The 25,359-nt window shown below is 34.9% G+C and overlaps 3 protein-coding genes across 6 annotated transcripts; 2 read left to right on the forward strand and 1 right to left on the reverse strand.

Annotated features, from left to right (window-relative positions):
• The first annotated feature begins 1,079 nt into the window (after positions 1-1,079).
• LOC130048470 (glutathione S-transferase 1-like) lies at positions 1,080-4,284 on the forward strand. Of its 2 annotated transcripts, XM_056145250.1 has the most exons (5): positions 1,080-1,137; positions 1,364-1,464; positions 1,695-1,787; positions 2,035-2,264; positions 3,519-4,284. In XM_056145250.1, exons 2-5 carry the CDS (start codon positions 1,392-1,394, stop codon positions 3,669-3,671), a joined length of 549 nt encoding a protein of 182 aa, XP_056001225.1. In that variant the 5' UTR covers positions 1,080-1,137; positions 1,364-1,391; the 3' UTR covers positions 3,672-4,284. The 2 variants fall into 2 exon arrangements, with proteins under 2 accessions (XP_056001225.1, XP_056001223.1); XM_056145248.1 differs by lacking the exon at positions 1,080-1,137 and having other exon boundaries at positions 1,262-1,464.
• A 1,795-nt stretch (positions 4,285-6,079) lies between these two features.
• On the reverse strand, positions 6,080-25,005 carry LOC130048469 (uncharacterized). 3 transcript variants are annotated; one of them, XM_056145247.1, is made up of 4 exons: positions 18,446-23,748; positions 10,593-10,660; positions 7,750-9,726; positions 6,080-7,153 (listed from the first exon to the last, which is right to left on the reverse strand). In XM_056145247.1, the coding sequence occupies exon 1, from the start codon at positions 22,574-22,576 to the stop codon at positions 21,089-21,091; it is 1,488 nt and encodes a 495-aa protein (XP_056001222.1). In that variant the 5' UTR covers positions 22,577-23,748; the 3' UTR covers positions 6,080-7,153; positions 7,750-9,726; positions 10,593-10,660; positions 18,446-21,088. The 3 variants fall into 3 exon arrangements, 2 of the variants coding, with proteins under 2 accessions (XP_056001222.1, XP_056001221.1); XM_056145246.1 differs by having other exon boundaries at positions 6,080-9,726; XR_008797265.1 differs by lacking the exons at positions 10,593-10,660; positions 18,446-23,748 and adding an exon at positions 24,784-25,005 and having other exon boundaries at positions 6,080-9,726.
• Positions 10,781-16,946, forward strand: LOC125654208 (S-crystallin SL11-like). Its single transcript, XM_056145251.1, has 4 exons — positions 10,781-11,007; positions 12,175-12,267; positions 14,232-14,458; positions 16,540-16,946. The coding sequence occupies exons 1-4, from the start codon at positions 10,875-10,877 to the stop codon at positions 16,687-16,689; spliced, it is 603 nt and encodes a 200-aa protein (XP_056001226.1). The 5' UTR covers positions 10,781-10,874; the 3' UTR covers positions 16,690-16,946.
• Positions 25,006-25,359: the final 354 nt, after the last annotated feature.

A 25,359-nucleotide genomic window follows, 5' to 3' on the forward strand; every position in this document is an offset into this window, starting at 1 on the left:
ATTCTACTAAACCTGTGAATCGAGAAATCAGCTATGCATTGCTGTAAGATATCAGTTTGACCTTTTGTCCTTGGTTTACCTGTACGTCAACACCGAGAGGTGGTCAGTTACCTTTTGACTCTTCATCTCTCTAGTTACCTGATACGATGGACACCTACATAGACAGGTGGAGATTTTTCTATTGAAAAATTCCTTATTCTTGATGACATTTTTAATTTCCATTTTTAGAATATTTACATATGTTAAGTTTTTTTTCAAAACAAAGAAAAATAAATATTTAAAAAAACAACAACAATGTTTATGATAAATGCATAAAATTCATGATATTAAATATATTCCAATGTGGGTTGTTTTTTTTTTTTCCCGCGTGTTTGATTAGTAGATGTACTAGTAAGATTCTACACGCCCATTAGTTGCAGAATCTAACGCCCCATAGACACAAAGCATTAAGAAGCTCATTTCGTGAATCGTCGTATGAAGTCGGACGTTGACCCTTCAATAGAAGAGGTTGGTCGATATTTCAGGGGACATGAAAACGAATGTAAGAAATATTGTAACAACCCACCCACCCCTCCTCCGCGTCATTTTTATGCCAGCAGTCGAGAGCACAATGCAGCGGTCTTTAGATTCGTTGAATAGTACCCAATACCTGTTTGTATCTGTATAGCAGATTTGCTTTTACGTCAGGTGAATATTTTGCTGTTGCGTCAAACTTAAGCGATGTAATGGTGTCCATGAAGAATTTCCTTACATTGCAATGGTTTCTTCATTAACAAATAAACGACAGATGATCACTTAACACCCCCCAAGAAACGTTCTCCTCTATCTAACAAACTTTTTCCTTTTTTTCAATTTTATATTCGATTAATTCTAAAATTCGAGAGAGTGAACTGAAACGCTTTTTATGTAAATCGTTTTATAAATCTGTGACGTACATTGGTTGTGTAAACACAGCTTAGTTGTAAACACCAGTCATGATCTGATGCGGCAAAACTGAAGTCGGTCATAACACATCAGTGATTTGATGGAATTTCCAACAATACATTACTAGTAATATATACAGATGATCTCTAAAGTTTGTTTCCATCATGTTACCAACACGAAACATTTTGGGGTCTGTTGAAATGTTCTTTTAAGGTAGAAATAACTAAATTCTCGGTGATGGGTATCGTTTTTAATAGAAAAGTTGCATTCTGTTTTCGGACGTAATGAAATACACCATTAGAATTTTTTTCTCTTCATAAAAATAACTTTCGTAAGCTTCTGTAAAGTAGCAGAATATTAGGTCATTGATTTTTGTTTACAAGATACAAATGACATGTAAAAATAGTATGCCTAAATACAAACTATTCTATTTCGACAGCAAAGGTCGAGGAGAGCCCATTCGTTTAATGTTGCATATCATTGGTGTGGAATTCGAAGACATCAGACTTTCTCATGAAGAGTGGGAGACGAATAGACACAGTGAGTGTTTCTAATATACTAACTAAACCAATAGCGCCTCCGAGTCCATATGCTGCACAGTTCACGTTTATTCAGAAGAGTCCCGGAGATAATATTCATAGCTGAACATTTTTAACGCCAAAAATCGTCTCCGTTTAGTATTTTTTATTGTTATACCTACCTAACTTGGAAACTGAGTCTGAAGCAATCTAATCTACTGTGTGGTTAACGGACAGTGTATATTTTTCCAGCTATGCCCCAAAGGCGACTTCCGGTACTGGAGGTGGGCGGAATAACGATCCCACAGAGCGGAGCCATTCTACGATACCTTGGAAGAGAATACGGTAACGTCGCTTGATCATGAGTTAATATTTTCTTATAACGCGTTGAGCGGACTGTGGAGTCGAGGAATAGCATTTCCATAATTTTTGTTTCTGAGTTCCAAATCTATCAAAACACTGCGTTTATTGACATACATTGCAAGTGTGACAAAGGAATCTCTCTTGAAACTGATAGTATGAAAAATTGTTATGCAATCATTGTCACCACGTGATTAATGTGTAATGAGGTGACGAAATGGTTTCTTTGAAGGTTACTACGGCAAAAACAACCATGAAAGTACAAGGATTGACGTCATATCCGGTGCTGTTGATGATATGATGTATCTCCTTGATCGCCTCTTCTACGTTGAGCGAGTTGAGCAGGCAAAAGTTGTACTCAAGCAGGAAATCCTGTCATGGCGGCTAGAGGAATTTTTGAATGTCATGGAAAATACGCTTACGGAAAATGATGGTGGCGGCGGATTTTTTGTAGGAGATCAGGTAAATAGTGGTGTACCAAATGAAAACTGAGTTAATAAAAGAACAAATAAATTACTGAATAGGAAACGTAACTATTGAATAAAACTGAAATTACTAAGTATAATAAAGAGAGCGTGCTGTCACCAACAGAGAATCGAACCTGGATTGTTTAGTTCTGCATCAAGAACTTTTCCACGAGATCAAATTATGCGAACTTTTTAGCTTTGTATTTTAAGATACACCTTATGGATAAGAAAGACCTTCATTTCAACAATATTTCACCAGTTATTAATCATATATCACACGAATATGTATTGTGCGAATGACTTTCTGACAAAGGTGTTATATAGAGACAACATTGTGAGGTCGGATCAGTTGCCCTGGGATCAGTCCCCACTACCGGCACGCAGCATCATGTTCACTTTTCTGTTACAGTTGGACCCCCCCCCTTCCCCCTCCCTCCCATCCAATATTGTAGTTGGGTCGCAAAAGACTCGGGGGTGGGTGGGTAGATTCACCAAGGTAGATTGAATCTGAGGAGGGGGTTGTTACAGTAATGTTTACTAACTACCCCAGCTGTTTAAGGTGTTATGCTCTTGTGGTCAAGTTGATGACGGCGGTCTGAGTTCAGTCCTCCATTGATTCACATTCTACTGTCGTCTGTATCTTGGGAGATTGACCGACCCGTGGTGTACCACAGTAATATTGACCGTCCCGTGGTGTACCACAGTACCACAGTAATATTGACCGACCCGTGGTGTACCACGGTAATATTGACCGACCCGTGGTCTACCACGGTAATATTGACCGCCCCGTGGTGTACCACGGTAATTTTGTGATTAGGAATAGAAGGACTTGTAGTTTAGATACACTTCGGTACATTGAATATAAGGAGGGGGGATTTAAAACGTTGATCGTATATTATTTAACGTCCCGCTCGAAAATTTACACTCATATGAAGACGTCACCATTGCCGGTGAAGGGCTTCAAAATTTAGGACTGTGCTCGGCGTTTATGGCATTAATTTGGTTTTCAGTATTTATCGATTTTTATTGATTTAGTTTTTCTAGGGTTTTTTTTTTTTTTTTTTTTTTTTTTTAATTATTAAGCCTCAGTACATTTTGCATGACAATTTATTATGGAGTTTATCTTAACTTTAAAGCAAGACAAATATGTAGCATGACTAACTTAACGGTATTATGTTAGCCGATTTTAGCGGTGTTGTTAAGCTATACTAAATTGATATGACGTCATTCGCACGTGTCCTATTTGCAGGTCTCGGTAGCGGATGTAGTGGTGTATAACATCGTGGATTGGATGTCCGACCTGTTTCCTGATCACCTGAGTACCTTACCGCCGAAAATGACCGAATTCATGCAGAGATTCAAAGATATCCCTAATGTCAATAAAGTTCTTATATTAAAATGAATAGATTATGTCTGCTATCGTCATCATAAAAATACAATTATGCCACCAGGGGCCAATTTTACAAGAGGCCTTACGACTAAGTACTAAAGTACTGCAGTATTCTAATTTGTCTATCATATTTTTATTTCCATGTTCAATTTATGGAATTATGGTTTTATGTACTTTACTCCTGCTATTAGATATGTCACAGTTTTACACTTTAAAAAAGTACAGCACGAAATATATTGTAAAAAGTACTTTTCGTCTTAAGTCGTAAAATCTTGTAAAATGAGGCCCTGGTTTGTATAAGAAGAGAAATATATATATATATATATATATATTGAAAATCAGAATGACACATTCCATAAAAAACAATCATTTACTGCTAGCGCTTTCTCCATGTCTGCATGGTTCATCAGGCAGTTCAAATATGTATACAAAAATTGTTTAGTAACGTCTTTGTTATGACGTCAATTAAACGAGTCCTTTATGACGTCATAATAACGTTAACCGGTAGCGTTTGGTAATTGTCTATTTTGTAAAAATATTATGCTAAATTGTAGTTCAATTATTCAAATAATTATTTTCTATTAAGACTTGGATTGAAAAGTTTAATAAAATAGTCCTCTTTGGCTTTGCGAGTTATTTCATTTTCAGTCCACCAGAAACCATTCTTGTCAGTTTCGATGTTTCCAGTTTATACACAAATATTCCACACGATTTAGGCATAGAAGCAGTAAAGTACTGGATTGAAAAATACCCTACAGAAATTAATGAAAGATTCTCAAAGGACTTTATCATTAAAGGTCTAAAAATTATACTAGAAAATAACTATTTCCAATTTGACGACCAATTTTACCTCCAGATTAAGGGAACTGCAATGGGTACCAAAGTAGCTCCTACTTATGCTACTCTCTTTATGGGATATTTAGAGGAAAGGATTTATTATACACTACCGGAAATATTTGATGCCGAATTTGGAAAGTACATACATGAAAACTGGAAACGTTACTTAGACGACTGCTTCATTTTCTGGACGAGAAGCAATGAGGATTTACAAAGATTTCATTCAATTTTAAATAATTTACATGAATCAATCCAATTCACAATGGAAGCGAGCACTAAAAATCTACCATTTCTGGATTTATTTATCATAAAAGAGGGCAATCACATTACCACTGATTTATACAGCAAAGAAACGGATACTCATCAATATCTAGATTTTAGATCGTGTCACCCGTCACACACTAAACGTAATATCCCATACAATATGGCCGGACGTATATGCACCATAATTCCAAATTCAACATTACGTAAAAAACGCTTAGAAGAATTAAAGATACATTTGATACGACAGCATTACCCAGAAAACCTTATTGATACTGGAATCCAACAAGCAGAAAAAATACCTATTTCAGAACTTCGGAAAACCTGCCAAAAAGATACCAAACAGAACAACAATGTGCCTTTCGTCGTCACACACAATCCAAGGAATCACAATATCTTAAATACAGCTAAACGTTTTTTTCCAATTTTGGAACAATCCAACAATATGAAAAATGTGGTGAATTCATCTCAAATTATTAACAGCCGACGTCAGGCACCATGCCTAAAAAAAACTACTAACTCGAGCCAATTTCTCCCTGAAAAAGGTCAAATACGTCAAAAAATGTGGTGACGCACGCTGCGGGACGTGTGAATACATAGAAGAGGGTGATTCCATTACTTTTAAATCCGGGGAAATATTGAAAGTCAATGCCAACATGAACTGTAAATCCGAGAACCTTATTTACTGTGCCACTTGCCCAACTTGTGGAGAAAACTACATAGGACAAACGAACAAACTTAATGCGCGAGTAAGGGTGCACAAACAACAAGTAAAATATCCTAGTGTGCGGAACACCCCATGTAGTGAACATTTTGCGGAATGCGGGGGTGGTAAATTTAAAGTGTTCCCGTTCTTTAAAATGTGGACTGAAAATGAAATAACTCGCAAAGCCAAAGAGGACTATTTTATTAAACTTTTCAATCCAAGTCTTAATAGAAAATAATTATTTGAATAATTGAACTACAATTTAGCATAATATTTTTACAAAATAGACAATTACCAAACGCTACCGGTTAACGTTATTATGACGTCATAAAGGACTCGTTTGATTGACGTCATAACAAAGACGTTACTAAACAATTTTTGTATACATATTTGAACTGCCTGATGAACCATGCAGACATGGAGAAAGCGCTAGCAGTAAATGATTGTTTTTTATGGAATGTGTCATTCTGATTTTCAATATTTATTTACAACTGTGCCGAATCAACTTCTAATATAAATATATATATATACACCACATGCAGGGGCGTCGGCAAGTTTTTGACCGTGGGGAGGCGAACTGGATCGAAAACGAAGGGGGGGGGGGGGTAACTAAGTCTTTTGACTGAAATTCAGATTTCCACCAGAAATTTTCTTTTATCTATACGCTCATACATTGTAATTTTTTTTCGATGATTTCCAATGATTAAATGACTTACAAACTTGAATTAAACAGTTAAAGCTTCCCAACATCGATCGACCAATTGATAAGACAATGAACAATTTGTAACAAACCCGCACTTACGACAATGAAGCATACTTGATACCCGTTTATTGTTTACACCCGCCATGTACATGTATATAAACAAACATGTACATCTCACACTTTGCCGTTTCATTGACCACAGATCGCAGAACGGAAAACTTGCCGTTCCAATGAGCAGATATATTGCCGTTTTTTCTAATTTTGTTTTTAATAAATTTTACAAAATTATTGGTCGTTTGCCGACACCTTTATCATGTGCCTGAAGTCGCTAAGGGTCACATGTACCAACTCATGAGAGGAAACTTGGAAACTTTTAGACATACACAAAATTGAGCTCATCATTTCTTTTAAAGACTTTAATAATGCACTTATTACAAGAGAAGAAACGACAATTAAATGTTGATAACATTCCATGACACGAGCAGAACTCATGAACTCTAAGTAATTCTCTCACAATATCAGAACTCATGAACTTTAAGTAATTCTCTCACAATATCAGAACTCATGAACTCTAAGTAATTCTCTCACAATATCAGAACTCATGAACTCTAAGTAATTCTCTCACAATATCAGAACTCATGAACTCTAAGTAATTCTCTCACAATATCAGAACTCATGAACTCTAAGTAATTCTCTTACAATATCAGTTGTTTGCTTTGATTGTGAAAATAAAGTACAGTTGAGTGTGTGTGCTGCAATTTCACAAATGATTTTTTTTTTTTATGAAACTCAAAAATTTATTTCGTATAATAATGGTATAAAGGAAAAGATCGATGCCCATTGGAATCGATGAAACTTTCTGTTTTCTTAACTTCTCTCGCTTCCTCTTTTTCTTTCTCTCTCAAATCCCACATACCTTCAGCTCATATGCTTTGTTTCTTTTTCTTTCAATTAATGTATATCTGATGTATCGGTATGTGCACAACACTAAAAAATAAAACAAATAAGTAAATAAAATTTAAAAAAACTAGTTTTAAAAAAACACTGCCAGATTTTCTCAACTTTTTTTCCTTTCATTAATTTTTTTCGATGACTCTTTATTGATTATTTGCTACGACTGGGACTCCAAACTAATTCAGTTCAGAGGATCGTTTGCATTTGCTCACATTTCCAGCCGAGCGAGGACAATTTTGTTTTCATTAATTTACCTCCTATTTCTCTGAAAGGCCTACTTGTTAGGTGGCAGGGGCAGGGTTTTATTATTATTTTTTTCGTTCTAAAACATGTGGGTAAGAGGTATATATCAAAGTCAGATTATGACAGACTAATGAAAAATCGTATTTACCTTTTATATCAATACTTGCATTTCAAATTGGTCTAGTTAATAAATCATGACCCTAAATTACATATAATTCTATACATACTGGTGCACAAAACATGCTCCGAGCAGGTGTCCCTTTCTTGCTTTGATTTTCTCTCATTTGGGCTAATACGCACCACCCCCACACCATCACTGTACCAAACATGGGGATTTAGACACTGTGCACAATCAAGACCCATGTCTGCCCTTCTTAAAAATCTACCTTTCATAAGCGGCCATCCACCTTCCCTCCCAGCTACAGACTTTTTGTTGGACCATGCATGTCTTTGGCAACTGACCACGTGTCTTAGTTTCGTATTTGCGCCCATTTACATGCTAGGAATCGTGACGACACCTACATGCTGCAACTTTTTCATTAAGCACTCAGCTACATCTGCTATGTATCTTAAAATCATTGTGTATACATTTTTACATATGTAATATCACTTCAGATATGGGTATTTCCATTTTTATACGCCCGTCTTTAGACGAGACGTATTATGGTACAGCGATGCTTGTACGTCCGTCTGTCCATCCGTCCGTTCGTCTCCCTGTCCGTCAGTCCGTTCGGGGTTTTCTGTTTCTAATTTATTTCTCTGTCACATATCAAGTTAAAACTTACTATGTAGCTTCTTTGTGGATTACTCTAGATCATGTTACAATTTTGATCCATTTCGACCTCTCTTGCAGGAGTTTTGCCTTTTATTTGAAAATGATTGCTATATGGAGGGTACATAATTTGTCCGGCTAACCTCTCCCACAATTTTCAAGTGAGGACCATCTGGTTTTCCAGAGTGTTGGTATGGATAATGAAGATGTGCATGTGGCAAGGATATTGATTTTCTTCAATTTTTGAGAAAATTACAGGTTGCTGAACTTAGTCCATTTGAGAAAATGTTGCAAAGAGAGTACATGATTTGTTCAGTGATCTCCTCCCACTGTTTTCAAGTGAGAACCTTCTTGTTGTACAGAGGATTTATACAGGTATTGAAGGCAATCCCACCCCTCTAGAATTATAGATTAAATCTTATATTTGATTGTCGATTCTTCAAATAATATGTCTTGGGTAGTAACAAAGAAAAATGATATTAAAAGTACGTTGCGGTATTAGCACATTTTTTTTTTTTTTATTAATTAGCACACATATACCTGTACTAACGTCAGAAAATTGCAATTTTTCTTTAACAGGATTATCGAAATTTCACAAAAACTGGTTGAAACGATATAATAGTATTCATAAAAATTTCATGAAACTGTTTCTTTGAAAAACATACAAAATGTTTCGAAAAATAAAAGAAATATATCGCATAATAGATTTGATAAATAATTTAATGAAAACAGAGTCATTGTCCTTGGATTTAATATTTTGAAAAATATACATGTAATTGATTATTCATATACAACTTCGACTTTTGAAATATTTCATGGTTAACAAGATTTTTTACAATAACTATTGAAAAAGACCAAAACAAAATTTATGGAACTATGTGAAATTGTGCATGTGACAAGCTTCAATTTTTGAGAAAATTACATGTTATTAAACTTAGTCAGTTTGAAGAACTTTTACATAGAGAGTACATGATTTGTCTGTTTTTCGTTCCACAGTTTTCAACTGAGGACCGACCTTCTTATTTTACAGAGTATGTGCATGTGGCAAGGATTTTTATTTCCGTCATTTTTCTTTCTGAGAAAATTACAGGTGATTGAACTTAGTCCTTGTTTAGGAAATATTCGTATTAGGGTAAGAAAGTATGTCACAGCCTGATGATGGCTGATACTACCTTAAGCAAAGTTCTACAAATTATGGATTAAGAAAAACACCATATGTAAGCATTTTCACGGGCATATTATGTACCGTTCGCGATATTCTTGTTAAGAAAGTTGACCGGGCCTACAGTGCGAAACTGTCCCCTCCTACCTCAGAGGGTGAGAAACTGTCCCTGCTACCTTAGAGGGTTGTGGTCAATGTGCGCTTTCCAGAATGATTCGTAGACTAACCCGGAATTCCGGCCTCTTAAATCAGGAGTTTCATCAAGTTACTTTTGCTCGTTGAACGTCCCATTTTCAATGCGTGGGTGGTGTAACGCACGGCTTTACCACACAGTTGCGAGTCAGCGTACTCCTTGTGTGTGACGTATAACTTCAGATTTTAGAAATGATGCAGTTCCCTTGGCTTCCTCGTGGCGTTGTGCAAGCTCTCCTTCAACGAAATAAGAGATTATCATTACTCTATCTATAGAAAGTTTACACATTTCTCTCTCTCTCTCTCTCTCTCTCTCTCTCTCTCTGTGAGGATTTTTTTCGAATAGATTGTTCATAGAAAGTTCATGGAAAGTTTTCACGCTCTAGCTCGTTTTAATCGAATGGTTTTACTCACGATGATACCGCGAGGATTTCATTGTCGCTGTCATGACAACAGCGTTTGAATTCGTCTGCTTTGAAATATAATAAAGTTCTGCGGTTTGAGGTTAAGATAAATCACAAATCTCACAAAAAACGTCAACTTTGCCCTCTAACAAATGCCTGTACTGTGACAGGGTATGATATATTACAGTAGAATTGTCCCATTCACAATTTTCTTCTTTAAGAAAATCAACTTCCAATTTTATGCTAACAGTCTTTACTTTCGCAAGTGCACAGCTGAGCGTTAAAGACACCGGTCAATTTAAAGCGTGTGTCATACTACTGTAATCATACCTCCTTACATAATAAAACAAAATCAGTTTAACGTTTGAAATTTACGTCAGGACTTAAGAAAATAACATGACTAACGTTGAAGAATATCAAACTAAAGGATATTTTTTTAATGTCGATAGGAATTTACAGGTTGGACACATCTCAAAAGTTACTTAAAAGACAATCTGTAAAAAATTGTTTCTTTATATATATATATATATATATATATATATATATATATATATATATATATATATTTGGCACATGCACCGGTAACAAACCATATCGAGAAACTATTAGGAAATCTGAATTAACTATAGTGTGCGTGGTTTTCATTGATTTTCTCTGGCGTACAGATAAGTTAAGAATGTGAAGTTCTAAAATACGTACCGACATCCGTGACTGGACGATCTGCATTGTACAACATTTTTCACCTCTAATTAAATTTCATCATCTACCTTCAATATGATAATGATTTTTCTTTCATATTTTCTGACACAGACTTCTCATATAGATGGAATTTTAAAATGAATTAGTAATGCGATGAAACGAGCCAATCCTACTACAATTTTTGCATCACCCTGTATCTTGGGTGAAAATACAGAACAACGACTGCTAGTATATATAAAGGCGGTATCACACTCGTTACAATTTCTACCTGGATAATACAAGATGCCGACGTACAAGGTTCTATACTTCGATGCAAAGGGTCGGGCAGAGGTTATTAGACTGGCGCTGACAGTGGCAGGACAGGATTTCGAGGACGTCAGATATGTTAGAGAAGAATGGGAGAAAGTCAAACCGAGTAAGTAAAGCATGAATGTATGTGAATCGTGTAGGAGTGGATCAAAGGTGTCGGGGTGTGGGACACTGTTTCACTATATATCTGTTATGTAATACAGGATGTTTGCATCCAAATACCAACACAGTAAGACGTGTTCCTTGTATTATCACCCTCTATTTCACCCATTCATTATAATTTATACTTCCATTTTTCATTCGGAATATCTTGGGGGGGGGGGGGGGGGGTCGGACATTGAGAATATTATTATTTTAAACGTTTATCCGCCAGGGATCCCCAAAGACGTATAGTATTACTTTTTGGATTTATAATAATAAGAAGCAGATATTCAACAAATATTCAACAGCAAAAAATATTAAGTGATTTAAAATGTATGCAATTATAAATATGAAAAAGAACAATTTGAATGTACATATAAACATTTGAATTAAACAGTCTGTTAAACCGCACATTAACCCTTGTCCATTTATCAACCACTTTACCATCTTCCCTCCGACTCTCGAACTGATGATATTACTTTAGTATGGGGTGCGCTTCAGATTTTAACATGGGTTAGATGTCATGCTTCAATTATCTGGCTGGTATACACACCAACATTTTCAATAGAAATGAAATTTAAAGTTCATTTCTCAGATAAGATACCGGAAATGCCATCGACACCATGACAGTTTCCAAACAGGTACCCGAATATGACCGAGTATCACCCCCACCCACCACCATCAAAACTGATGTTGGTATTTTACGATATTGATGAATACTTGATTTTAATCTACACTACCATAATATATAGAAATATTTTTTAAAAATGTAAACTTCGTAAGTACTCGATTTGAAATATTGATTCCATTGGCACAACACATCAACATGTAATGGTTATTGCCCATGTGTAGAGCTTTAATAACAATAATAATGATAGAAATACCTATATATAATGTTACAGTTTCATACGTTCTACAATAGTCATATTTATGTCTGTAAATGGCAGTTATGGTGAACACATGATGAAGATTTAAAAACTGATATCTAACATTTAAGTGCCAGTGATATACACACTTGTACTATTTAAAAGCGAGTATCTGCCTCCGATCAGATCAGATAATTATATGGATATCTTACAGGTTTAAAGATAAAGATTGTATAGATGATTTACTGAGAAAGTCCTATTTTTAGCTATTCCACAGAAACAGTTGCCATGCCTACAGGTTGATGGTCGTTATATTCCACAGTCTGGTGCCATCATGAGATACGTCGGAAGAGCATTCGGTGAGTTCCAATGACTATACCAGAAATTATATAAAATAAACTACACCGCTCTATATACTTAAGGTAGCTCCATCCTCATGTAACTTATCAATATTAATGGTTAAAAGCGGAAAAACTTAATTAATTTTCACTCAATAGAGTTTAATTTAATCAATAACCAAAGAAAATGTATATGTTGCCACCTTTTTAAAGATGTCAAACATACAAAAACAGAAGTATACATCAACATCAGAAAATCACACATTTTCATTAAACAGAATAATAAAAATAGATAAAAACTTGTTGAAATGACAAAATTTAGATATTAACAGTTTTAAAAAAAAACTGCTAATTCATAAATATATATAGATTAATTGTGGATATTAGGAAAACCAATGTATAATAGACATCCAGTAGAGGAAGTTCCAGCATAGGAGTTATTGCCCTTGACAACATTTTTTTAGTCATACTTTTCCAGAATTAATAGTTTACCAGATTTTTTATTATATCCAATGATTGAAATTCCTTAGAAAGATATATTTCTATCATGCGCAAAGTTTGAATTATTAAGATATTTGCAAAAATCTATGACATCACATGAGGATCGATCAACCTTAATAACAACAGCAGCAAGTTTCTCGGCATCTGTTTGATCGTATCGTGCTTTTCAAGTTCCATATATCTTTTTATACAATATAGTTCAATGAAATCATACAGGTGGAAAGAATCAAATCTAAAGTTAGAATTTTAGTTCAATTATTGTAATGTTCATCAGAGCGTAAATTGATTCACAACCCGAATCTGAAGAGAGTTGTAGGAGATAAATGAAATGAATTTGGTTAGTGTATAGTGCACATGCATAAACATTAAGAAGACGTTCTAGATATTTTTTGGTATAACATTTTGAGATGGAAAACTTGTACGTTAAAAAAGGGTTTGTAAAATTCGCATGAGAAGAAAATGGAAAGTAATCCGCATGATATTTGCATTTTAAAAATACTCACGTGATTTTCGTGCAAAGTTGCGAGTACGGTACGATTAACACACACACACACACACATATATATATATATATATATATATATATATATATATTATACAATGATTTTACTAGTAATACGCAGTTAAATTCATTTTAAAAGTCTTTATATTGTAACAACAAAGTCGCCGTTTAGTCCCGCTATATGACGTAACAATACGCTTCACCAATCAATCAATGCTTTATTCCTATAAATGTACAGTCATACATTACAGAGAGGAGGTTGGAAAATACGAAATACTGCATACAACATGTATATACAGGAATAAAGTTTTATATTACTATGTATAAAGTGGAAAAAGATTAATTAAACAAATGAACATTGCCACGAGACCAAGTTTAATCGTAGTGAGAATGTGAAAACTACACAAGGTCCACATTTTTCTTTACAATAGATAGAAATTTCAAAGCAGTGCAAGATTTGTTATGTAAATAGTTTGTGGAATTTTATAATATTTGGATTCTTTGTTAAATTTTCAGGAAATAAACATTTTGTGGTTTACACACAAAAATGTAATGATATTCAACTCCTTCTTTGTTTTGATTACATAAATAACAGAAACGTTGACTTCTAGGGGTATTATTTCATCTTCCACACTCAATAGGTAGCTTAGAATTATTATATCTTTTATCTACATAAAATACTTAATAGTGTGTATTTTCGAGGTAAAATAGTGAGATCATTTTCAAATATCAGAAAAAAAAATTGAAAAGTTTGTAATTTAAACATTTTGGAGAAAGAAAAAAATTACTCCTTCACTCTTGAATAATAAATACTCTTTCCATTTTGTTGCTACACTATGCGTGAATCATTCTAACTTACTGAATATCGTATAAAATGAGTGAAAATTGGATATCATACGGATAACAGTCTTTCATGCGATATTGTACAACCGATAGCAGTCCTTTATGTGATGTTGTATAGTTTTATTTTCCTTGTTTCCAGGGTTATACGGTGCCAGTAATGACGAGAGCACGAGTATTGATGTCGTTTTTGGGGCCACGGATGATTTTATGAGAAATCTAATCACTATGTACTACGAAAAAGATGAAGCAAAGAAAGCAGAGCTGAAGAAAGACGTAGAACAAAATAAAACTGGGCCGTACATGGATATTTTGGAGGAAATTCTGAAGGAAAACAATGGAGGGGACGGATTCTTTGTAGGGGACAAGGTGAGTTTTCTGCTAACAAGTATAAACTCTTAAACCGACTATACTTGCTTTACTTGGTTGTTGCTGATTTGAATGCGAGTTTGGTGTACAACATATTATCTATACAGAATTTGATTTACGACATTGTATATTTATTTCTTTACGTTTTACAATTCGTCGTTTTTCGTTACTTTCCGTAAATACATTTCGCGGGCCCATGCTCGAGCGCTCAGTATCTATACTAGCCCTGGTCAGTTTTCGGGCAGTGCGAAGTTCGTTACAAGTTACAAAGGAAGTCCTTGTATTGCTGCGTCTTAGCCTTCCCTCCCACCCAACCCATTGTCAGTTTTGAATTCAGTTTTTCTGTGATTTTCAGTTTTGTTGATATGTTCATTAAAAATCTTGTATCGAACGCAACCACCCTACCAACCTTTTTAGCTCAAGTGAACCGAAGGTTCAAGTGAGCTTTTCTGATCAAAATTTGTCCGTTGTCTATCGTTGTTGTAAACTTTTCAAAATTTTATCTTCTTCTTCAGAACTACTGGGCCAATTTCAACCAAACTTGGCCAAAAGCATCCTTGGGTGAAGGGCTTTCAAGTTTGTTCAAATGAAGGGCCATGTCCTTTCAAAGGGGAGATAATCACAAAAATGCAAAAATAGGGTGGGGTCATTTAAAAATCTTCTTCTCAAGAACCACTGGGCCAGAAGAGCTTGAATTTACCTGAAAGCTTCCTGACATACTGTAGATTCAAGTTTGTTCAAATCATGGCCCCTGGGGGTAGGATGGGGCCACAAGGGGGATCAAAGTTTTACATACAAATATTTAGTCAAAATCTTCTCAATAACCACTGAGTCAGAAAAGTTGATACTTACAAGAAAACTTTCTGACATAGTACAGATTCAAGTTTGTTCAAATCATGGCCCCCGGGGGGATAGGATGGGGCCACAAGTGGGGGGGGGGTCAAAGTTTGACATACAAATAGAGGGAAAATCTTTAAAAATCTTCTTCTCAAAAACCATTGGGCCAAAGAAGTTGACATTTACATGAAAGCTTTTTGACGTAGTGTAGATTCAAGTTTGCAAAAATCGTGGCTTCCAGGGGTAGTTGGCGCCATAATAGGGACTAAGGTTTTACATGCAAATATATATGGAAAGTCTTCAGATATGGGCCAAGGTAACTCATGTGAGCGATGTGGCCCATGAGCCTCTTATTGTGTTTTATTACCAATTAGTCAGATTTTTTTTTATTTTCGGATGAGGGCACTGAGGGAGAAAATAACCATGCAGAATTTGATATCGACATTGTATCTATTCAGCGTTTGATTTACGACATTGTATCAATACAGAATTTGATTTACGACATTGTATCCAATAGAGCTTGATATGCGACATGGTATCTATACGGAATTTGATTTATGACATTGTAACTATACAGAGCTTGATTTACGGCAGTTTATCTTTTACGACATTGTATTTATTCAGAGATTAATTGATGACAGTTTATCTTTTACGACATTGTATCTATACAGAGCTTGGTTTCTGATAGCTGCAGATCTGTAGCGTTATGGTTTTATATTCTTGTCTTTGACCATAATGCTACAGTTCCTGTAACGTAAATATTGTGCAATTTACGGCGCAAGATTTTCTGCGCACGTTTGGGGATGTATTTATCCACTTTCCAGCATTGGGCAATCATCTACCCTTCATTCCCTAATTGTATATTTTATCCACCTCTCAATCCTTTATAATCGTCTCTACAGACCGATAAGCTCGCTTGTTTTGAATGTTCTGCAATCCGACAGCCATGTTGACCTACTGACGAGATCGGATGGCAGAAAATTCAAAACAAACGAGTTTATCGGTTATAAAGGAGTTGTTGTAGGGGAGTTGTTGTTTGTTGATGGGGTTTTTTTTTTGGGGGGGGGGGGGTTGCCATTGTACACCAATATGAAATACCTGATATTTCCATGTTGTTAGGTAATTAACTAGTACAAAATTTAAGTTGAATTTCTCAAAACGGTTTTTCTTTACATTAAAAATGTCAATATAATAAACAACGATGAAATTATGTAAGTGTCTCACATATTTTTTTTTCCATTTAGATTTCAATGGCTGACATTCTCGTTTTTGACATGTTGGACCAGGTCACTGCTATGATTACGCTTCCGGATTTCCCACCCAAACTAGGTGCTTTGATTGACAGAGTGAAGACCTACCCAAAAATTAAAGAGTACCTTGCTAAGAGAAAGTAAATGAACAACACGAACAATACAGTTTTATATGGCAGCTCAGAAAATCTTTTGTTTGGAGTTTGGAGAAAGGCTGATAGTAGTAGATACTGATTTCAATAGTCAACATTAATAGTGTAGTTCCATTATTGAGATGTCCTCTATGTGCCATGCATTGTATCATTTATGAACATTTCATTTGCTGTTGTAAAGGACCCTTGTCGATATCATACACAGAATGTTCTAATCATATCCAAGTCAATAAAGACTATGAAAATGTACTACTGAGTCCTCTTAATACATGTTGGAAGTAATCTGCTTGAAATACTTTGAATTATTATTTTAGAAAAAACATATTTTAAGTAACATGCACCTGTTCCAAGGAAACGTAAAACAGAGGAGATATGTATTGATTGATTGTATATTGTTTAACGTCCCGCTCGAGAATCAATCACTCATGCGGAGATGTCACCACTGCCGGTGAAGGGCTGCAAAATTTAGGTATATGCTCGGTGCTTACGTCCTTTGAGCTTGGAGGGATCTTTATCGTGCCACACCTGCTGGGGCACGGGACCTCGGTTTTTGCGGTGAAAGGTGAAGATATTAAATAATTTGTTCAATTATACTATTTTTAAGTCATTACATTTAATTCTTAGAAAAATTCCTGAACTGGCAACCGATTGCAATCAAAAATTGTCAATTTTCTACGTATTCCTTGTATGACATCGTCAACTGAGGACCGCAATTTGCTGCGCGCCCTCTGTAATCAGGGGGAAATAACTCGCATAGCGTTATGAAAAATGTAGGCCATTTAAAGAATAATTCATTAAATAAGTTTTTGATAATAATTTTTTATTTAATTTATTAAATACAATGTAAGTAATAAAATTCAAAAGATAATTTTATTTAATTAATTTAATAATTTTACTAATAATTTTTATTTAATTTATCTAATAGTTTTAAAAATAATTTTTATTTCATTTATTTAATATTTTTTAATAATTTTGAGGATAATTTATATTTTTAATTTATTAAATAAGTTTTTAATAATATTCTTTATAGTGATTTTATTTAATCTATTGAATAAGTAATAAAATTTAAATTTTAAAGAATGGGGGTTTTTTTGGATATTTTTTTTTTATTAAGTATATCAAAATTGAATATTTAAAATATTTTTTTATTTATTAGGATTATATTAGAAGGTAATAATCATATTAGAAGGTAATAATTGGTAATATTAGTAATATGTAATAGTAATAGAGATGTAGGTATGAATATTCATGTGAAATAACTAAAATATATGTATCAGGGGAGGGTCGCCAAAGAAAATTTTGATAACAGAGTGCTACTAGTTATTAGTTATAAATTATAAATTGTGCCAGACAAAAATACTGAGGTCGTCGTCAGGTGCTACACCTCAGATCCTGTACCATGTTTCTGTAGCTAGATCCAGCTTATAGCACGACATGGCTCCCTAACTCTTATTCGATAGTATGTATTATGTATTATGTCTATAAACTAAAGATGCATAATGTAATAAGTGGTGAGTTAGTACTTATGCTGAAATTGTTTGACAGATAAAACACCAACCACAACAAGCGGTATACTTAATTATATAATACATAGATTTAATTAAATATATGGAATATATGCAAAATCGCATACATACGACAAGCTTACATATATTTAATATAGTAGTATGCAGCAGGTTTGCATACACATAAATTGTGAAATGGCTGTCATAAAAGGAGATGTTTACATAATACACATAATAACATACCTGAATTTTTAGCCGAGTTGCAACGAAGTTGAACTCGGCTATTGGTTTGGTGATGCGGGCGGGCGGTTGGGCGTCAACAATTGGTTTCCGGATGATAACTCGAAAAGCTTACAATCTAATCAAATGAAACTTTGATATATTGTTGGTAACCAGGCAAGGAAGACCCCTATTCATTTTGGAGAAAAAAGGTCAAAGGTCAAGGTCACAGTGACCGAAAATAGAATGAAAATTTCAGAAAAATTTGGTTTTCGGATGATAACTCCGAAAGTTTAAATCCGAATCAAATGAAACTTTGATATATTGTTGGGTACCAGGTAAGGAAGACCCCTGTTGATGTTGGAGAAAAAGGTCGAAGGTCAAGGTCACAGTGAACGAAGATAGAATGAAAATTTCAGAAATATTTTGTTTCCGGATGATAACTCAGAAAGTTTAAATCCGAATCAAATATTTTAAGATATTGTTGTGTACCAGGTAATGAAGACTCCTATTGATTTTTGAGAAAATTGGTCAAAGGTCAAGGTCGCAGTGACCGAAAATAGATTTAAAATTCCAAAAAAATTTGGTTTCCGGAGGATAACTCAGAAAGTTTAAATCCGAATCAAATTATACTTTAAGAGATTGTTGTGTAGCAGGTAAGGAAAACCACTATTGATTTTTGGAGAAAAGAGGTCAAAGGTCAAGGTCATAGTGACCGAAAATATATTTTAAATTCCAAAAAAAAATTGGTTTCCGGAGGATAACTCGAAAATTTTTAATTTGAATCAAATGAAACTTGGATATATTGTTGGATACCAGCAAAGCAAGACCTCTATTGATTTTGGAGAACAAAGGTCAAAGTCACAGTGACCGAATATAGATTGAAAACTTCAGACAAATATGGTTTCTGGAGAGTAACTCGAAAAGTTTAAAACTGAAATTAGTTCTTCACAATTATAAATATGCCACATCATTCCTGGCTTTACAATGTATCCCATGCAACTCGGCTCATGCACCCCTGGGTGCATATACTGATTTTTATGTATATTTGCATATTTTAAAACTTATACGGTACCAATTTTGATGCACCAGATGCACATTTCGACAAATAATGTCTCTTCAGTGATGTTCAAGCCGCAATTTTGGAAATTCGAAATAACAATAAACTTGTAAGAGCTAAAAGGAAAACTAGAGTGCCTAAAACTGGAGCCAAATTCGTCCAAGGATAAAAGCTATGCATGAGGAAGATAATCCTAAATTTTGAAGTAAATTTCTAAATTTTATCCCAGCAATTAAATTACATCCGTATTTTCAAGCTAGTAACGACGTAGTTAGCTACTGGGCTGTAGAGACCCCTGGATTTCATGTATAGCTGCATCTATTGAAGATTTTGATTGTGTTTCAAAGATGATCTGAAACTTAATGCCTGTTTTACAATATTTGTTAAATAAAATCACAGTGTGCATAAGCAAGATTAAACCACGGGACAAAATCTATAAAGAAGTTGATTTGTACAAAATGACAGCATAAAGTGAACTATACAGCTACATATTTAACACTTGCCTCCACTATTTAAACAAATTGGGTTTTAGAAAATATCACCTATAAATAAACAGTATTTGTACAAAATGACAGCATAAAGTGAATTAATACAGCTACATATTTAACACTTGCCTCCACTATTTAAACAAATTGGGTTTTAGAAAATATCACCAATAAATAAACAGTATTTGTACAAAATGACATATACATATTCAGAATTAAATACATTGTCTCAGGCTATGAAATAATGAAACAAAAACTTAGAATATTTGTTATTTTGAAGTTGATCTTCAGTAATTGAGAATATACATGATTTAGAATTTCACAAACTGGAACAAAATCATTCTTTTGAGACAATATAAAACACAAAGCCAGAGGCTCTTGTGTGTAAAACAATATACAGTCAGAGACTGCATGTAATAAACCGAGATACAGTCAGACACTGTATGACGATTGTTACCCTTTACCGTGTTGTCACAGCCAGGTAATGGTAACCATTTACTGTCGTCACAGTCAGGTGTAAATTCTAAACACAGCCATAAACTGTAATCTTCACAGCAATTGACTGAAGGAAAATGCAACCAAAAATAAACACAGCCATAGACTGTAATGTTCACAGCCAGCGACTGTAAGAAAATACAACCCCAAATAAACACAGCCATAGACTGTAATGTTCACAGCCAGCGACTGTAAGAAAATACAACCCAAAATAAACACAGCCATAGACTGTAATGTTCACAGCCAGCGACTGTAAGAAAATACAACCCAAAATAAACACAGCCATAGACTGTAATGTTCACAGCCAACGACTGTAAGGAAATACAACCCAAAATAAACACAGCCATAGACTGTAATGTTCACAGCCAGCGACTGTAAGAAAATACAACCCAAATAAGCACAGTATTTGGCATTCTTTCACGGATTCTACCGTTAATACCTTAAACTTAAAATGTACATTGTGTACTAAACAATTTAGTCTTAGGCATTGTTATCAATTACCTAGTCATTTTGTCTAATGAAATTGCAGTCACTCTAGGTAAACCCAAGTTGGAATTGTGACAGTAGATATGTAACTACTGAAGTGATCTACGCATAATGATACGTGACATAGGCTGCATAATTGTTTTACCAAGGTACAGTCCAGCACTTGTTCTCAGTAGGCAAGCCGAAGCTATAGTTGTGTTGAGTATATGGCACAGAACACAATGCATGTGTACGAGGCCTGCAGTGATGTTTGGGAAATGGCCTTGATCGAGCAGATGTGTTTATGTCCGTCTGCGGACGAAAGTGTGCATGTATACTGATGTTAGTATGTACTGTTTTCCTCTCCACCATGACATTGCCAAGCTTAACTGGTAGCACAGCCAATGCGGCCGTTGTTCCAGCAGGCTGTGGCGAAAGCTCCATAGAGTCTTTAGGTGCACAACTAATGCCAAGCTTAACTGGTAGCACAGCCAATGCGACCGTTGTTCCAGCAGGCTGTGGAGATAGCTTTATAGAGTCTGTATTGATAAGCATGGCAGGCACAGTCCGATGAGCCGGCGATTGTATTTGTGCACATGCGTCAATGACAGACTCTGGTTCAGTCTCGGGTTCAGCTTCTGAACTGACCTTTGAGACAAGCTCGTGATTTGTCTCTGGATCAATGGAACATACGCAGTTTTGAAACATTTTACCAACAAATGTTTCTGCAAGATGGAAAGTTGGCTGACTTGCATCTGATTGGTTTTGCATTTGTTCCCGAAACATTTTGCCAACAAATGTTTCTGCAAGATAAATTGTTGACTCCCTTGCATCTAAATTGATACGATGTTGATTCTGAAACAATTTGCCAACAATTGTTTCTGCAAGATCAAGGGAATTAATTCCTATTGAACTTGACTGTGTACCAATTACTGCATTGTGATCCATCATTGACAAATTAGATCTGATTTTTGAGCACCTTTGTTGTTGTGACTCAACCATTATGGGACAGTCTTCAGTGTCCGTCAATGTGACTGGTACTTCTGTATCTACTGTCGTGGGAATCACAACCGAAGGTAGATCTCTCTGTATTTCAATATCTGTCCTGTTACCTTCATGCTCATGGTCAGTCCTTTCTTTCTTTCCAGCAATACTATCTGGTATTGGACTTGACTTTCTGCATATAGAAGAAACTGGCACAGTGATATTGACATTGCATTCTAGCAATTCCGAGCTTTTGACCACATTTGTTTCAATGTTTTGAGTGGGAGTGTGTGATTCTGATAGTATTCCCACTGTGTGGTCAGAGGTCACTGTTGTATTTAGGTTTTGTGTCTTAATGCAATTGATGCATGCGCATGGCTGGGTGCATTGCCCTTGTTGCTGAGGCACAGTTTCCATGTAATACATGTTTGGATGCATGCTCTGTGGCATGGCATGTTGTGTATACATGTACTGTGGTACCTGCATGTTTGTATGTATGGCTTGCTGCACTTCGTAGGTATGCAGGTGTTGTTGCATGACTGTAGGTGCATAAGTGTAGTGTGGCATAGTAAACAGGTAATGTATATACTGTGGCAGTTGAACTTGTGCAGGATAGCTTTGGGGCATAGCATATTGATTGTAATAGCCATGATGGACACCATACATTTCACAATAAACTGGTCTAAGTCTTAAGTCTGAAACTTGATTGGATATTACCTAAACTTTGGACTGGTATAAAATATCCAGAGCAGGCTCTTCATCAAAACTCAATTGTTTTAGCTGGTCTAAACTACTGGTCTCTCAAAGAGTGCGACAAAAACTAACATTTTTGAATTCGTCCAAAAATAGATAACATACTGCTAAATTAGTAGTCTACTATTTGTCTGACCTAGTCCAAAGCATGATAAATAACACATCAGAACTACTAGCTCTTGTAAGAAAACAATCAAAACAAAACAGTTATTCTTCAAGAACCAGAGTTATAAGAAAACCGTCTAAACGAAACAGTTATTTTTAAAGACTCTTTCAAAAAACTAAAGTATAAAAATTAAAAGTAAGATGGAGCACTACTCTACTATATCTCTAAAACCATCCGAAAACTACAGTGTATAGAGCACTGGCTATCAAACAAAAATATGCAAATTAACTAAATAAATTCAGTATATAGGACACTGAATACAAAATATACTAAGAGTAACAGTGCATAAAACACTGGCTACAGAGTGTAAGAAAATGCACCCATTTCCAAAGATATGCAAACATGCAGTGTCTGCACACTTTAATGGAACGTAATGAAACCTACATGGTAGAATAATACCACCATTCCTAATGAAGTTAACTTATCAGATCTATATTGATTCTATGATCCGCCTGCAAAGCCATGTTTGCCAAACTAAGAACTAAAACATAGGAATTGTTGGTTAGTTGTTTTAGTTGGATGAAAACCAGTATTGTACTGCTTCATAAATATATAATACTTTCCACAGCTTTTTGTCCTCTCTATATATAGAAAATACTAAGTTTTGATACACAACTGTGGATAAAGGCTGAACACTAACTCCGGTATTGCTAACACACTGAATATCGGAGCACTAACTCAGGTATTGATAACACACTGAATGTCAGAGCACTAACTCAGGTATTGCTAACACACTGAATGTCTGAGCACTAACTCAGGTATTGCTAACACACTGAATGTCTGAGCACTAACTCAGGTATTGCTAACACACTGAATATCTGAGCACTAACTCGGGTATTGATAACACACTGAATGTCAGAGCACTAACTCAGGTATTGATAACACACTGAATGTCAGAGTACTAACTCAGGTATTGCTAACACACTGAATATCTGAGCACTAACTTAGGTATTGCTAACACACTGAATATCTGAGCACTAACTCGGGTATTGCTAACACACTGAATATCGGAGCACTAACTCAGGTATTGATAACACACTGAATGTCAGCACTAACTCAGGTATTGCTAACACACTGACTGTCTGAGCACTAACTCAGGTATTGCTAACACACTGAATGTCAGAGTACTAACTCAGGTATTTCTAACACACTGAATGTATGAGCACTAACTCAGGTATTGCTAACACACTGAATATCTGAGCACTAACTCGCTAACTAATGTGTCTAAAAAGTATTTTGAATATATTTAACTAAAGTAAAGAACTGTGTCATATTGATAACTGATGACACCGATCTAAGCAAGAACACTAAGCTATTGAACTAATGACAACCACACCTTAGATATATTTAATCTAAAGGAGTACTATTGAGCTTGTAGATAAATAATATAACTATATATTTCTACTGTACTTCCTCCCCACTTTATGAAATTTGCAACGCTAGGAAGCAAACTATAGTCTATAAATACTCTACAACTAAAAGAATTATGGCAGAAACTGCAATGTATGCAACGCAGCACTTGAAATTAATTGCAAAAATATAATGCACTATAGATCTATGAAAAATCTCTAGCACAAAACAATGTACACATATATCAGGTACTGAAGACTTATGGTAAATCTTCAACACCACAAAAAAATTGTGAGAATGTATGCAAAATTTTTATGCAATAAGAAACAAGAAAATGCTAAGTGAAAAAGTAGAAAACACTAAATAATACACCTGAATGGCCTATGCTAATATAGCATGGTCAGCAGGTTCCAGAAAAGCGAGAATCTCGGAGTGAGTAGCTCGCAGCGCCATTCTTGTCAAACTGGCTGTGTTAGTTTGACAATAGTGTGTAAACACAAGTCAGGTATACTAAAACGTATCCTACAATATTTATTACTTAATGCATAGCATTAAAACATACTTATCACATATAAAGCATACAACAGAGCAAATACATAGTTACCAACAGGCACAATGACACAAGACAACAAGCAGGTGAATATAGTTCTAAGGCATGGTTCCGACTGTCAACTCAGGGAATTCCCACATATATATATATATATGGTTATCCACGTCATAGGTTAACGGAAGTGAACTGTGAATAATCGTAATACCCAACCCGACTACATAATCTTCTAAATTAACAAATTAAGCACAGACCTCTAAATAAAACCCTACAATTGTCATACTTGTTTTGCAGCGTGTACAAGGAAATAAATTCATATCTAATACAAAATACAATTAACTTTTCCAGATTCAATACAAGGTATATCTCAAACATTTATTGTGTAAACCATTCTTGTCTGCACTCTATTTTGCCCTCTGTATAAACATGGAATAAATATTCTCATATATTGAATATGCTATTGGAAGACTTTGATTGTGTTCTAAAGATGACAAAAAATAATACAAAATTAATATAAATTATATATATATATATATATATATATATATATAAAGTCAAAAAAATAAAATCCAATACTCAAACTTTTATCTATAGCGCTTTCGCCCTGCGGGCTCGTCAGTAGATTTTTAAACA

The sequence above is a fragment of the Ostrea edulis genome, chromosome 7 (genome assembly GCF_947568905.1).
Source record: "Ostrea edulis chromosome 7, xbOstEdul1.1, whole genome shotgun sequence".
Lineage (NCBI taxonomy): Eukaryota > Metazoa > Mollusca > Bivalvia > Ostreida > Ostreidae > Ostrea > Ostrea edulis.